Source organism: Hemitrygon akajei, chromosome 17 (assembly GCF_048418815.1).
Source record: "Hemitrygon akajei chromosome 17, sHemAka1.3, whole genome shotgun sequence".
NCBI classification, from domain to species: Eukaryota; Metazoa; Chordata; class Chondrichthyes; order Myliobatiformes; family Dasyatidae; genus Hemitrygon; species Hemitrygon akajei.
Genome location: NC_133140.1, coordinates 91,259,789 through 91,273,426, shown reverse-complemented (window position 1 = coordinate 91,273,426; position 13,638 = coordinate 91,259,789). Strand labels below are relative to the sequence as shown.

At 40.8% G+C, this 13,638-nt stretch overlaps 1 protein-coding gene across 1 annotated transcript in view; it reads right to left on the bottom strand.

The window, feature by feature from the left end:
* The window catches only part of LOC140740911 (vacuolar protein sorting-associated protein 4A), a 130,649-nt gene that overhangs the window by 96,612 nt on the left and 20,399 nt on the right, over positions 1 to 13,638 (bottom strand). The window contains exon 3 of the mRNA XM_073070548.1: positions 4,046 to 4,193. Within this exon, the coding sequence (XP_072926649.1) occupies positions 4,046 to 4,193 (148 nt within the window). The remainder of the gene's footprint in view (positions 1 to 4,045; positions 4,194 to 13,638) is intronic.

Sequence of the window (13,638 nt, the reverse complement as noted above, 5' to 3'; positions counted from 1 at the left end):
GGAGGATGTGGAATCGATATGGGTAGAGCTGCATAACACTAAGGGGCAGAAAACGCTGGTGGGAGTTGTGTACAGGCCACCTAACAGTAGTAGTGAGGTTGGGGATGGCATTAAACAGGAAATTAGAAATGCGTGCAATAAAGGAACAGTAGTTATAATGGGTGACTTCAATCTACATATAGATTGGGTGAACCAAATTGGTAAGGGTGCTGAGGAAGAGGATTTCTTGGAATGTATGCGGGATGGTTTTCTGAACCAACATGTCGAGGAACCAACTAGAGAGCAGGCCATTCTAGATTGGGTATTGAGCAATGAGGAAGGGTTAGTTAGCAATCTTGTCGTGCGAGGCCCCTTGGGTAAGAGTGACCATAATATGGTGGAATTCTTCATTAAGATGGAGAGTGACATAGTTAATTCAGAAACAAAGGTTCTGAACTTAAAGAAGGGTAACTTTGAAGGTGTGAGACGTGAATTAGCTAAGATAGACTGGCAAATGATACTTCAAGGGTTGACGGTGGATATGCAATGGCAAGCATTTAAAGATCGCATGGATGAACTACAACAATTGTTCATCCCAGTCTGGCAAAAGAATAAACCAGGGAAGGTAGTGCACCCGTGGCTGACACGGGAAATTAGGGATAGTATCAAGTCCAAAGAAGAAACATATAAATTAGCAAAAAAATGCGGCACACCTGAGGACTGGGAGAAATTCAGAGACCAGCAGAGGAGGACAAAGGGCTTAATTAGGAAAGGGAAAAAAGATTATGAGAGAAAGCTGGCAGGGAACATAAAAACTGACTGTAAAAGCTTTTATAGATATGTGAAAAGAAAAGGATTGGTCAAGACAAATGTAGGTCCTTTACAGTCAGAAACAGGTGAATTGATCATAGGGAACAAAGACATGGCAGACCAATTGAATAACTACTTTGGTTCTGTCTTCACTAAGGAGGACATAAATAATCTTCCGGAAATCTCCTCGGTAAGGGACCGAGGGTCTAGTGAGATGGAGGAACTGAAGGAAATACATGTTAGTAGGGAAGTGGTGTTAGGTAAATTGAAGGGATTAAAGGCAGATAAATCCCCAGGGCCAAATGGTCTGCATCCCCAGAGTGCTGAAGGAAGTAGCCCAAGAAATAGTGGATGCATTAGTGATGATTTTTCACAACTCCTTAGATTCTGGATTAGTTCCTGAAGATTGGAGGGTGGCTAATGTAACCCCACTTTTTAAAAAAGGAGGGAGAGAAAAACTGGGGAATTGTAGACCGGTTAGTCTGACATCGGTGGTGTGGAAAATGCTAGAGTCGTTTATCAAATATGTGATAACAGCACATTTGTAAAGAGGTGAAATCATCGGACAAAGTCAGTATGGATTTGCGAAAGGAAAATCATGTCTGACAAATCTTATAGAATTTTTTGAAGATGTAACTAGTAGAGTAGATGGGGAGAGCCAGTGTATGTGGTATATTTAGATTTTCAAAAGGCTTTTGACAAGGTCTCACACAAGAGATTAGTGTGCAAACTTAAAGCACACGCTAATGGGGGTATGGTATTGATGTGGATGGAAAATTGGTTGGCTGACAGGAAGCAAAGAGTGGGAGTAAACGGGACCTTTTCAGATTGGCAGGCAATGACTAGGGGGGTACCACAAGGCTCAGTGCTGGGACCCCAGTTGTTTACAATATATATTAATGATTTAGACGAGGGAATTAAATGCATCATCTCCAAGTTTGCAGATGACACAAAGCTGGGCGGCGGTGTTAGCTGTGAGGAAGATGCTAAAAGGATGCAGAGTGACTTGGATAGCTTAGGTGAGTGGGCAAATTCATGGCAGATGCAATTTAATGTGGATAAATGTGAGGTTATCCACTTTGGTTGCAAGGAGAACAGATTATTATCCGAACGGTGGCCGATTAGGAAAAGGGGAGATGCAACGAGACCTGGGTGTCATTGTACACCAGTCATTGAAGGTGGGCATGCAGGTACAGCAGGCGGTGAAAAAGGCAAATGGTATGTTGGCATTCATAGCAAAAGGATTTGAGTACAGGAGCAGGGAGGTTCTACTGCAGTTGTACAAGGCCTTGGTGAGACCGCACCTAGAATATTGTGTGCAGTTTTGGTCCCCTAATCTGAAGAAAGACATTCTTGCCATAGAGGGAGGACAGAGAAGGTTCACCAGATTGATTCCTGGGATGGCAGGACTTTCATATGAAGAAAGACTGGATCGACTAGGCTTATACTCATTGGAATTTAGAAGATTGAGGGGGGATCTTATTGAAACGTATAAAATTCTAAAGGGATTGGACAGGCTAGATGCAGGAAGATTGTTTCCGATGTTGGGGAAGTCCAGAACAAGGGGTCACAGCTCAAGAATAAAGGGGAAGCCTTTTAGGACCGAGATGAGGAAAAACTTCTTCACACAGAGAGTGGAGAATCTGTGGAATTCTCTGCCACAGGAAACAGTTGAGGCCGTTTCATTGGCTATATTTAAGAGGAAGTTAGATATGGCCCTTGCAGCTAAAGGGATCGGGGGTATGGAGAGAAAGCAGGTACAGGGTTCTGAGTTGGATGATCAGCCATGATCATACTGAATGGCGGTGCAGGCTTGAAGGGCCGAATGGCCTACTCCTGCACCTATTTTCTATGTTTCTAACATACCATTTGTCTTTTTCACCGCCTGCTGTACCTGCATGCCCACCTTCAATGACTGGTGTACAATGACACCCAGGTCTCGTTGCATCTCCCCTTTTCCTAATCGGCCACCATTCAGATAATAATCTGTTTTCCTGTTCTTGCAACCAAAGTGGATAACCTCACATTTATCCACATTAAATTGCATCTGCCATGAATTTGCCCACTCACCTAACCTATCCAAGTCACCCCGCATCCTTTTAGCATCCTCCTCACAGCTAACACCGCCGCCCAGCTTTGTGTCATCCACAAAGTTGGAGATGCTGCATTTAATTCCCTCGTCTAAATCATTAATATATATTGTAAACAACTGGGGTCCCAGCACTGAGCCTTGCGGTACCCCACTAGTCACTGCCTGCCATTCTGAAAAGGTCCCGTTTACTCCCACTCTTTGCTTCCTGTCTGCCAACCAATTCTCTATCCACATCAATACCATACCCCCAATACCGTGTGCTTTAAGTTTACACACTAATCTCCTGTGTGGGACCTTGTCAAAAGCCTTTTGAAAATCTAAATATACCACATCCACTGGCTCTCCCCTATCCACTCTACCAGTTACATCTTCAAAAAATTCCATAAGATTCATCAGACATGATTTTCCTTTTACAAATCCATGCTGACTTTGTCCAATGATTTCACCTCTTTCCAAATGTGCTGTTATCACATATTTGATAACCGACTCCAGCATTTTCCCCACCACCGATGTCAGACTAACCGGTCTACAATTCCCCAGTTTTTCTCTCCCTCCTTTTTTAAAAAGTGGGGTTACATTAGCCACCCTCCAATCTTCGGGAACTAATCCAGAATCTAAGGAGTTGTGAAAAATTATCACTAATGCATCCACTATTTCTTGGGCTACTTCCTTCAGCACTCTGGGATGCAGACCATCTGGCCCTGGGGATTTATCTGCCTTCAATCCCTTCAATTTACCTAACACCACTTCCCTACTAACATGTATTTCCCTCAGTTCCTCCATCTCACTAGACCCTCAGTCCCTTACTGAGGAGATTTCTGGAAGATTATTTATGTCCTCCTTAGTGAAGACAGAACCAAAGTAGTTATTCAATTGGTCTGCCATGTCTTTGTTCCCTATGATCAATTCACCTGCTTCTGACTGTAAAGGACCTACATTTGTCTTGACCAATCTTTTTCTTTTCACATATTTATAAAAGCTTTTACAGTCAGTTTTTATGTTCCCTGCCAGCTTTCTCTCATAATCTTATGCTTTTCAATAGACATTTCTGAGGGAGAATGGGTGAGGTATATATAGGCCACAGTATTAAACCATTGCAATACAGTGTGCCACACTACCCCAGAGGACCATTTTCTCCAAAACTGATCAACTTGCTGCACCTACCCTTTGTCATTTTGCTGTGATTCTTTCACTGGCTTTTTGCCATGCTTGTCTTTGTTTTTTAAATACTCCTTCAATTTCTCTGCTCTGTCCAGGTACTGAACACATTTCGCTCGAATACTCTCTTTCGCCTTTTCTCCATGAGCCTCATCTGTAACGAGAACATTAAAATATTTTATTAAAGTTTAGCTGAGGTGAACACCATTCCAGTTGTCAGACACCCTTAATGTGCCCTTCTTCTAACCCGAGATATGACAGAGCATAATACCCACATGCTTACAGCATCACAATTATGGAATACCAGCGGCTACACTACACCCTCCCCATCTCAATCCAATGTCACTACACAGACTTGAAGCTTTACACATCACTGCAACGTAACAATCCCAAACCATTTCCCTAACCTCAGAGTAAGGGAGAGTCATCAAGAGCAAGAACTTTTTGCTTATTTATTTCTGGGGATCTGATTGCCTTTGATGGGAAGCTAGTGTTTTACAGTCCCACAGTATTCTGATCACCAGTGATATGGATAGAGGAACCTACAGAGTGTGTTGTTACCATGCACTTGAACCCCTTGTCCTCAGTGGTGGGATTGGTCACTGATGTGGGAGGTCCAGTCTAAGTGACTGCAGTACCTTTTATAGATAGCACACACTGCAGCCACTGATGGTAGGAATGAACGTTTTGAACTTTGAGTAGAAAGCCAACTGAGCAAGGATGCTTTAACCTGGATGATGGGGCTCAGAGTGGAAGTTCAGATGGGAAGATACAATCACCGAGATAAAAAAAATTAAGCTAGGAGAAGGGACAAGTGGGTAAGTGCTCATCAGGGAAACTCAAAATTAAGTTGCATCTATTTTAAAGCAAGATGTCTCACTAGAAAAGTAAATGAACTCAAAACTGTAATTTATGCAGAGGAATATGTTGCCATCACTGAGACTTGTTTGGAGGAGGAGCAAGACTGGTAACTCAACATCCTGGGGTACAAAATACTCAGATGAAGTGAGATGTGTGGGTGGGGGATGGGGGGATGAAACACATAGGAGACTGAAAGAGGAGGTGGCACTGAACTATTTGTCAACCAGTATGCAGACCTCTCCTTTCTATGTTCTACCAGTCTGTTGTCGACAATACAATCTTCCATGCAGTGGTGTGCTGGGGCAAAGGCATCAACACAGGTGTTGCCAATAAGCTCAATAAACTGATTAGAAAAACTGGCTCTGTGTTCAGAGTCAAACTGGACACAATGGAGGCTGTGGTAGAACAAAGAACCCTACAGAAAATACTGGCCACTCTGGACCATGTTTCTCGTCCTCTTCATGCCACTGTGCTGAACAGAGGAACACTTTTAGTAAGAGACTAAGACAACAGTGCTGCTCCTAAGAGCGCTGTATGAGGTCATTCTTACCCTAGATAATTACGTTCTATAATGAGTCAATCTATAGCCAAGGAAGTGACTATAGCCAATCTATAGCCAAGGAACAGTCCCGTTAAGACTGTTTGAGGTAAATTATTTTTTATTCTTTCTTACTTCTCTTCCAAAATTTGTATATCTGTGGACTTGTAATGCTACTATGACAGTGTAATAATTTCCTTTGGGGTCAATAAAGTATCTATCTATCAACCTATCTAGTCAGTACTGAGTGAGGATAATTGAGAAGGCTCCTCAAACAAGGTCACATGGACAGGGATTAAACAGAGTGATGTCACTTTGCTGCACTTTACAGTGCTCTAACTTTCAACAAGAGGTAGAAAAAAAACGATAATTAGCCAGATATCAGAGAGATGCAATTAAAATAGGGTTTTGCTATCTAGAATTTATAACTTCCTAAACATTAACTCCGATAATTTGACCCACTTCCCCGGTTCATCTAGTTCTTGTTGTGATCTTAGATAACATTGTTTTCTGAGCACTAATATTACCAATTTTGAGGTCATCACAAACTTAGCAGTCACAATAGAAACACCCAGATCATAATTAAATAGACACACTGGCCAGCTTATTAGGTACAGGGTTGGAATCCAGAGTGGTCTTCTGCTGTTGCTGTAGCCCATCCACCTCAAGATTCGATGTGTTGTGTGTTTAGAGATGCTCTTCCACTGTTGTAATGAGTGGTTATTTGAGTTACTGTCACCTTCCTGTCAGCTAGAAACAGTCTGACCATTCTCCTCTGACCTCTCTCACTCAGTTTGTCACTCACTAGATGTTTTTCATTCTTCACACCATTTTCTGCAAAATTTAGAGACCAGCGTGCATAAAAATTTCAGATCAGCAGTTTATGAGATACTCAAACCAACTAGTCTGGCGCAAACAAACATTCATTGGTCAAAACACAAAAATACAACTGCAGATGCTATGGATCAAAGAATACGTACACAACACTGGAAGAACTCAGCAGGTCAGGCAGCATCCGTGAGAAAAGAGTAGCCAACGTTTCGGACCGAGACCCTTCATCAGGAACAACTGAACCTCTTGACCATGTCTACATGTTTTCATGCACTGAGTTGCAGCTACATGATTGGCTGTTTAGATATTTACATTAATGAGATGTACTTAGTAACATGGCCATTGAGTGTAGAAGAAACAGCAAAGAACAGCCCTAATTTGTGTGGCACACTACTGATCAGAGACCTCCAATTGGAAAAACAACCCTACACCAGCCTCCTTCCACCAAACCAATTTTATATCCAATTAGTGAGGTCTCAATGAATCCCATGTGATCTAACCTTCCAGTCTAGGTGACCATGTGGGATCTTGTCAAAGGCCTTGCTAAAGTTCACATGGACAATGATTACCACTCTAACCTTGTCAATCTTCTTCGTCACTGCTTCAAAAACTAATCAAATGTGTTGGGCACCATTTTCCTGACACAAAGCCATCAGTCTGCCCATATCCAATGATGATGGAGTATTAGAAGCAGTACAGAAGAGATTCACCAGATAATTTTTTGAGAAGAAGATGGCTGCACTACCAAAAGAGACTAAACACTTCATTTCTGCAAACTTAGATGATGTCCTTTTAAAGGAAAGATGAGGAAGAAATTCAATTCTTTGGCAAAATCAAATTCTTTGCATCCACAAAAAAATGTGATTGATCACTCTAAGCAAAATATATATGTTCAAGTCATTATATATACCCGAGCATGGAAAGAGGCTCTTCAGCCCAGCTCATCCATACCCAAAGGTGTCAAACTAAGCCAGTCCCATTTTCTTACATATAACCTATATCCCTCTAAAGCAGGGGATCCCAACTTGGGGTTCGCAGACTGCCTGCCCATGGTATAAAAAAGGGTTGAGAACCCTGGCTCTAAACCATTCTATCAACATACCATTATCTTGAAACACTGTCTTATTATTATAAAACAAAATGGTTGCATCCTAAGTATGCCCTGTACAGTTTAATCAGTGGAATAAAAGGTATTCAGTTTAATACTGGCAAAATGATAAATCTCAAACTCTGAGATGAATGATAAAATCAGAAACATCAGCCTTCAGTATATCCTGTCCCCAAAGCTCTCTGATCCAGATTCTCAGCCCCAGAAAAAATTCCAGCTCATTTTTTCTGAAATTGGAGAACCATTTCCTAAAAGAATGCTCCCAGTATGAGATCTCCCCCACAAGAAGAAATGTTCTCTCTACATCTTCCTTGTTAACCATCCCCAGAACCCCAGAATTGTTTTTAAAGAATATCCATTGTAAGAGAATCCCCTTTAATCTCAGTTAGCTTCTCATAAGTCTCCCTAATACAGACACTCCTGTGCCTAGCATTAACGGACATAAAATCAATATATGTATATTATCACTGACTCATGTCTGAAGGATGGTTGCAGTTGAGAGCTGAATGTCCAAGGTTACATGTTGTATCGGAGGGATAGAAAGGCTGGTAGACAGCGTGGATCTGCCGGTAAAGAATGGCATCAAATCAGTAGAAAGTGTGACATAGGATAGGAAGATGATGAATCCTTGTGGGTTGACTTAAGAAACTGCAAGGGTAAAAGGACCCTGATGGCAGTAATATGCAGGCCACCTAACAGTAGCTGAGATGTGGACCACAGATTACAAAGGGAATATGTAAAAGGTAGCGGTAGAGATTGTGGAGATAGTAGTAATGATCTTTCAAAAATCACTGGACTCTGGCACAGTTCCAGAGAACTGGAAAACTGAAAATGGCACTCCACTCTTTAAGAAATGAAGGCGGCAGCAAATAGGAAGTTATAGATCAGTTAGCCTGACCTCAGTGGTTCGGAAGATGTTGGAATCAATTGTTAAAGACGAGGTTATGGAGTACTTGGTAACACAGGACAAGGTCAGCACTGTTTCCTTAAGGGAAAATCTTTTTTTTTTAATTTTTTTTATTGAAGTTCATCAGCAAACAAACATTTCCATAAGATGTATTTCAGACATTGTACATATATATCATATAATCATATATATCACAAATCTCCACAAAGTATTTATCTGAGGTATACACTCATAGAAAAGAGCGGAAAGAAAAAACAAGCAAAAGGAAAGAACTATGTACAAGTAGGGAGTGATTTTTTTTACAACAGATTCATTGATTTGTGAGAATAAAATCAGGCCTATGAGGCATTATGTAGTTAAACCATTTTTCCCAGTATGAATCAAATTGTTCCAAATTGGATAAAATTCTCTTACGTTTGATTGGATTTAATAGCCCATTGACATTAAAAGAAATGAATTTTACCTTGTCCTTAGCCATCTGTATTTACCCGTCAATGTACCATTGAAATTATTTATCATTAATGAAAGATTTAAATCTGATTGATATATGGAGAAAAATTAATCCAAGAGAAAGAGATTATTCATTTTATTCAAATAGACATAAAACTTACTCAAGGATTGATTTTTTTTATTATCAAAAAATATTCAAGATAGAGTGAAAAGTGTGGAATATAAAGCAAGAATATTGTCAGATCATTCCCCCTTGATAATGACAATGATAATGATGGATAAGGAGGAATCGATCTATAGATGGAGATTTAATTCAATTTTATTAAAATGTCAAGATTTTTGTGATTTTATGAAAAAACAAATTCAATTTTTTTTGGATACAAATTTACATTCAGTTGAGGCCCATACTTACAAAAGATAGGATTAAATACATAGGTCCTTTGAAGATAAAATTATAAAGTAATCGGGGAAAGAAAAAAAATAAATATTAAAATTATTTTGAACTCCATGGAGCATGTGGGGATCCTCCGATATCCAGGCAATCCTTCTCTTCTTTCTTTCTTTTTTTTCTTTAGATAAGGGTTAAGGGGGAGAGGGTTAAGGGGAGGGGGGAGGGTTAATATTATTTTTCTTACTATTTTTTCATCTCATTTATTCTTGTAATTTTCAAAAATTTAGTAAATTTAAAAAAAATGTACCATTGAAATTAGAATAAAATTTAATCGATCTACTCCCTGAACAAGTAAGAACCAAGAAACGCAAATAACAACAAAAATGGCAACGAACGTGTGATTCCAAGGCTGAGGTCTCTAGTAGATGACCCCGCGTTGAGCGAGAGGAAATGTCTATCTGTGAGGGATAACCCCTCCTACTTGTGAGTTGAGGGCCCCCAATGCAGTATTCATAAAAGTCACTGAACAAATCCATTACACAGAAAAGATTTCCCTGTGTACTCCTCCTATATATATATATATACATACATACACACACACACACACACACACACACACACACACACACACATATACATACATATATATATGCACATACATACACACATATATATATTCTCATTTTGGTGGGGAAAAAGGAGTAAGTGAGCGAATAAAGAATAACAACTAAGTAATATAAAATCCATATTATAATAAGTATTTCTCAAGATAGGTATATCACCGTGTACTTTTGCTTCCGTTTAGCTTCTCAACATTTTTAAAGTTAGCCAAACCTTATGGCTCTTCTGAAGGGGGCAAGGACTGTCTTTGGGAAACTCCCGGTCTCTTCCTGATATATTTCTCTTGGCCTCCTCCTGTCTCCTGCCTTCTCGATTCTTGCACTATTTCCCAAGCAGAGCGGGATAATTCCTCAGTCAGGTTTTCCCTCGTTTTGGTCACGCTAACGGGCAACCCTCTGGCCTTCATGTCTGTAGTTGCCTCTTCCACCGTCTGGTACAACCGCATCCCATTGTCATAAAACACTCAAAGTTTAGCAGGGTACGGAGTTTGAAATCTAATCTTGTTTTGCTTTAGTACTCGCTTTACTTCAGAGTATTCTTTGCGTTTCTGCAGGACCGCGGGGGGTTAATCTTGGTCGAAATATATTAATTTATTGTCGTAAAACACCCTCTTCTTACCCCAGGCCCTTTGTAGAATCTGCGCCTTGGTGCTGTACCGAAGGAATTTAATTATTATTGAGCATGGCTTTCTATCCTGGGTAGGTTTTGGAATGAACGCGCGGTGGGCTCTCTCGACTTCCAGCTCCACAGTCGAGGGAAGATCCAGCGCATCCCGCAGTAACTTTTCGACAAACTCCGTCATAGACGAGCCCTCCGCTCCTTCGGGAACGTTGTAGATTCTGGTATTTTTCCGCCGTGATCTTCCCTCCAGATCAAGCAGTTTACCTTCTTGGTGATGTATTATTTTTATTGTCTTGCTCAGTATCCGTTCCACATTTTGAACGCGATCTTCCACCTTCTCAATTCGAGTCTCTGCCACCGCTATTTTTTGATTAACGCTGGCGAACTCTGATTTAAAATCATGGAGCTGCTGCTTTATTTCTTTCTGGACCTCTCTTATCTCTTTCAGGATTTCAAAAATATTCGCCACTTTGCCTGAACGAGGCCCAGCATCCGCCTCGCTAGCACGCGGTTGGGTAGGAGAGCCGCTCGCTGCACTCCTCTCGGCCGCAGGCTCCACAGTGTCACTTTTTTTATTTCCATTTCTTCTCCCCATTCTTGCCCCTCTTTTCAGTTCAAATATTTTTCGAAAAATATTATATTTGATGGGATAACGGAGTTTAATATGCGTTTTTCCGGAGGAGCTAGTGACTTAAGCTGCCATTCTCGATGATGACGTCACCGAAACCCTCCTTAAGGGAAAATCTTGCCTGACAAGCCTATTGCAATTCTTTGAGATTACTTGTAGGATAGATAAAGGGGACGCATATTTGGACTTCCAGAAGACCTTTGACAAGGTGCCACAAATGAGGCTGCTTCCCAAGTTAAGAGCCCATGGTTTTACAGGAAAGTTGCCGGCATGGTTACAGCATTAGCTGATTGGTAGGAGGCAGCAAGTGGGAATAAAATGATCCTTTTCTGGTTGGCTGCCAGTGACTTGTGGTGTCCCACAGGGTTGGTGTTGGAACCACTTCTATAGATGGCTTTGATGCCAAGTTTGCAGATGATACAAAGATTGGTGGTGGGGCAGGTAATGTTGAGGACACAAGACATAGACTGGTTAGGAGAATGGGCAAGAAAGTGGGAAATGAAAATATAATGTTGGAAAATGCGTGATCATGCGGATGTGCAGACTATTTCCTAAATGGGGAGAAAACCCAAAAATCTGAGATGCAAAGGGACTTGGAATTCCTTGTATAGAACACCCTAAAGGTTACCTTGCAGGTCGAGTAGGTGGTGAGGAAGGCAAATGCAATGTGAGCACTCATTTCAAGAGGTCTAGAATACAAGAGCAGGGATGTGATGCTGAGGCTTTATAAGGCACTGGTGAGGTCTCACCTTGAATAATGTGAACAGTTTTGGGCTCCTCATCAAAGAAAAGATGTGCTGGCATTCGAGAGGGTTCAGAGGAAGTACACAAGGATGATTCCAGGAATGAAAAGGTTATCATACAAGGAGCGTTTGATGGCTCTGGGTCTGTTCTTCTGACATTTAGAAGGATGGGGGGGATCTCGTGCAACCTTTCAAATGTTGAAAGGCCTAGACAGAGTAGACGTGGAAAGGATATTTCCCAAGGTGGGAGAGTCTTGGATAAGAGGGCACAGGCTCAGGATAGGGGGCATCTATTTAAAACAGAAATTTCTTTAGCCCAGAGGGTGATGAATTTGTGGGATTTATTATCACAGGCAGCTGTGGAGGCCAGGTCGTTGGGTAGAGCTTGATCTAGATCAAAGTAGAGCTTGATCGGTTCTTGAATAGACACAGCATCAAAGGTTATGCGGAGAAGGCTGGGAAGTGGGGCTGAGGAAGGGAAAAAAGGATCAGCCATGATTGAATGGCAGAGCAGACTCGATGGTCCAAATGGCCTAATTTCTGCTCCTATGTCTTAAGGTCTTATACAGGTACCTTCTATATTTATATTTATTGTGCTTTTTTATTATTGTGTACTTTAGCTTATTGTGTTTCTTTGTGCTGTATCTGCTGGAATTTAAACGCAGAATAACAATAATTTCATTCTCCTTAACACATGTATACTGGAAATAGCATTAAACAATCATAGGTGCTCCTTACAGGTCACTCTCTCCTCAGCCTCTGTAGTTCCCGGATTCTCCCTCAAGAGAATATATCCTTATATCCATCCCATCCTGACCTATGTCTGTTTCAATTGAGAACATTCTTCCTCTTTTAAATTCCAGCAGATAAAATACCAGTCTATTCACTCATTCTTCATATAACAACCAATCTATTCCAGCTCTCGTGTCTGTCCTCATCAGTGAAGGTCAAAAGACAAAAGCAGCAAATAATTAAGATGGCAAATGGGATGCTAGCCTATACTACAAGAGGATTTCACTACAATTGTATGGAGCCTTGATGAGATTATATCTCCATGTTTGTGCACAGTTCAGACTTTACCAGAAGTAGAGTGAAGAGGTTGTGGGGACAGATGGTAAGAGCTAAAGACAGGAACAAAAAGGTGCGACCAATATCTTGACCTGCGTACATTTCAATGTACCGTAGATGTCGGATTATAAGCCGCTACTTTTTCCCCACATTTTGAACAGCTTTGAACACTGCGGCCTTTACTACGGTGCGGCTAATGCATGATTTTTTTTCATGCCGCCAAAAACATTTTGCCTCGTAACAGTAGACCAATAAAATTGATGAGTAGTTCACAGAGGTCCAATGAAATTGTACGATAAATCAAGCGCACTTTCACAATTAAATTATTGTAAATCAGTCATTTGTACTCACCCTCATCAACATGGAAAACACTCGAAGAAAAGCATTGTGCTGCCTTTATGGCAGTTATTTAGTTTATAATATTTTCGCTTAGTAATTCATTTGTTAGTATTTTCTAGTTAAAGTTAGAAGTGTTTAAGTACCCGGTATATTTGTTTTCTGTACTACATCCCGGGATGCTATGACGTCACATCCGGTTTCGCCACATCTTGTGGGAAATACCGGTTTGCGATAAACGGGAAGGTGGGAGCTAGCGGCATTAGACCCGACCGAACGCTGCTTTTAAGTTAAAGGCGATCAATAACTTTTCCTGGTAGGCTGCAGTATATATATTTTTTACCAGCCATTAGGAGATATTGGAATGTTGTTCAGTAAAAAAGTATACGCAATGTAATTTGTGTTACCGATACGTATGTATATTTAAAAGTAGCCGCGTTACAGGCACGGTTCGAAAAAAAGCATTTGCAATATGTATTTGTTTATGTTACCATAC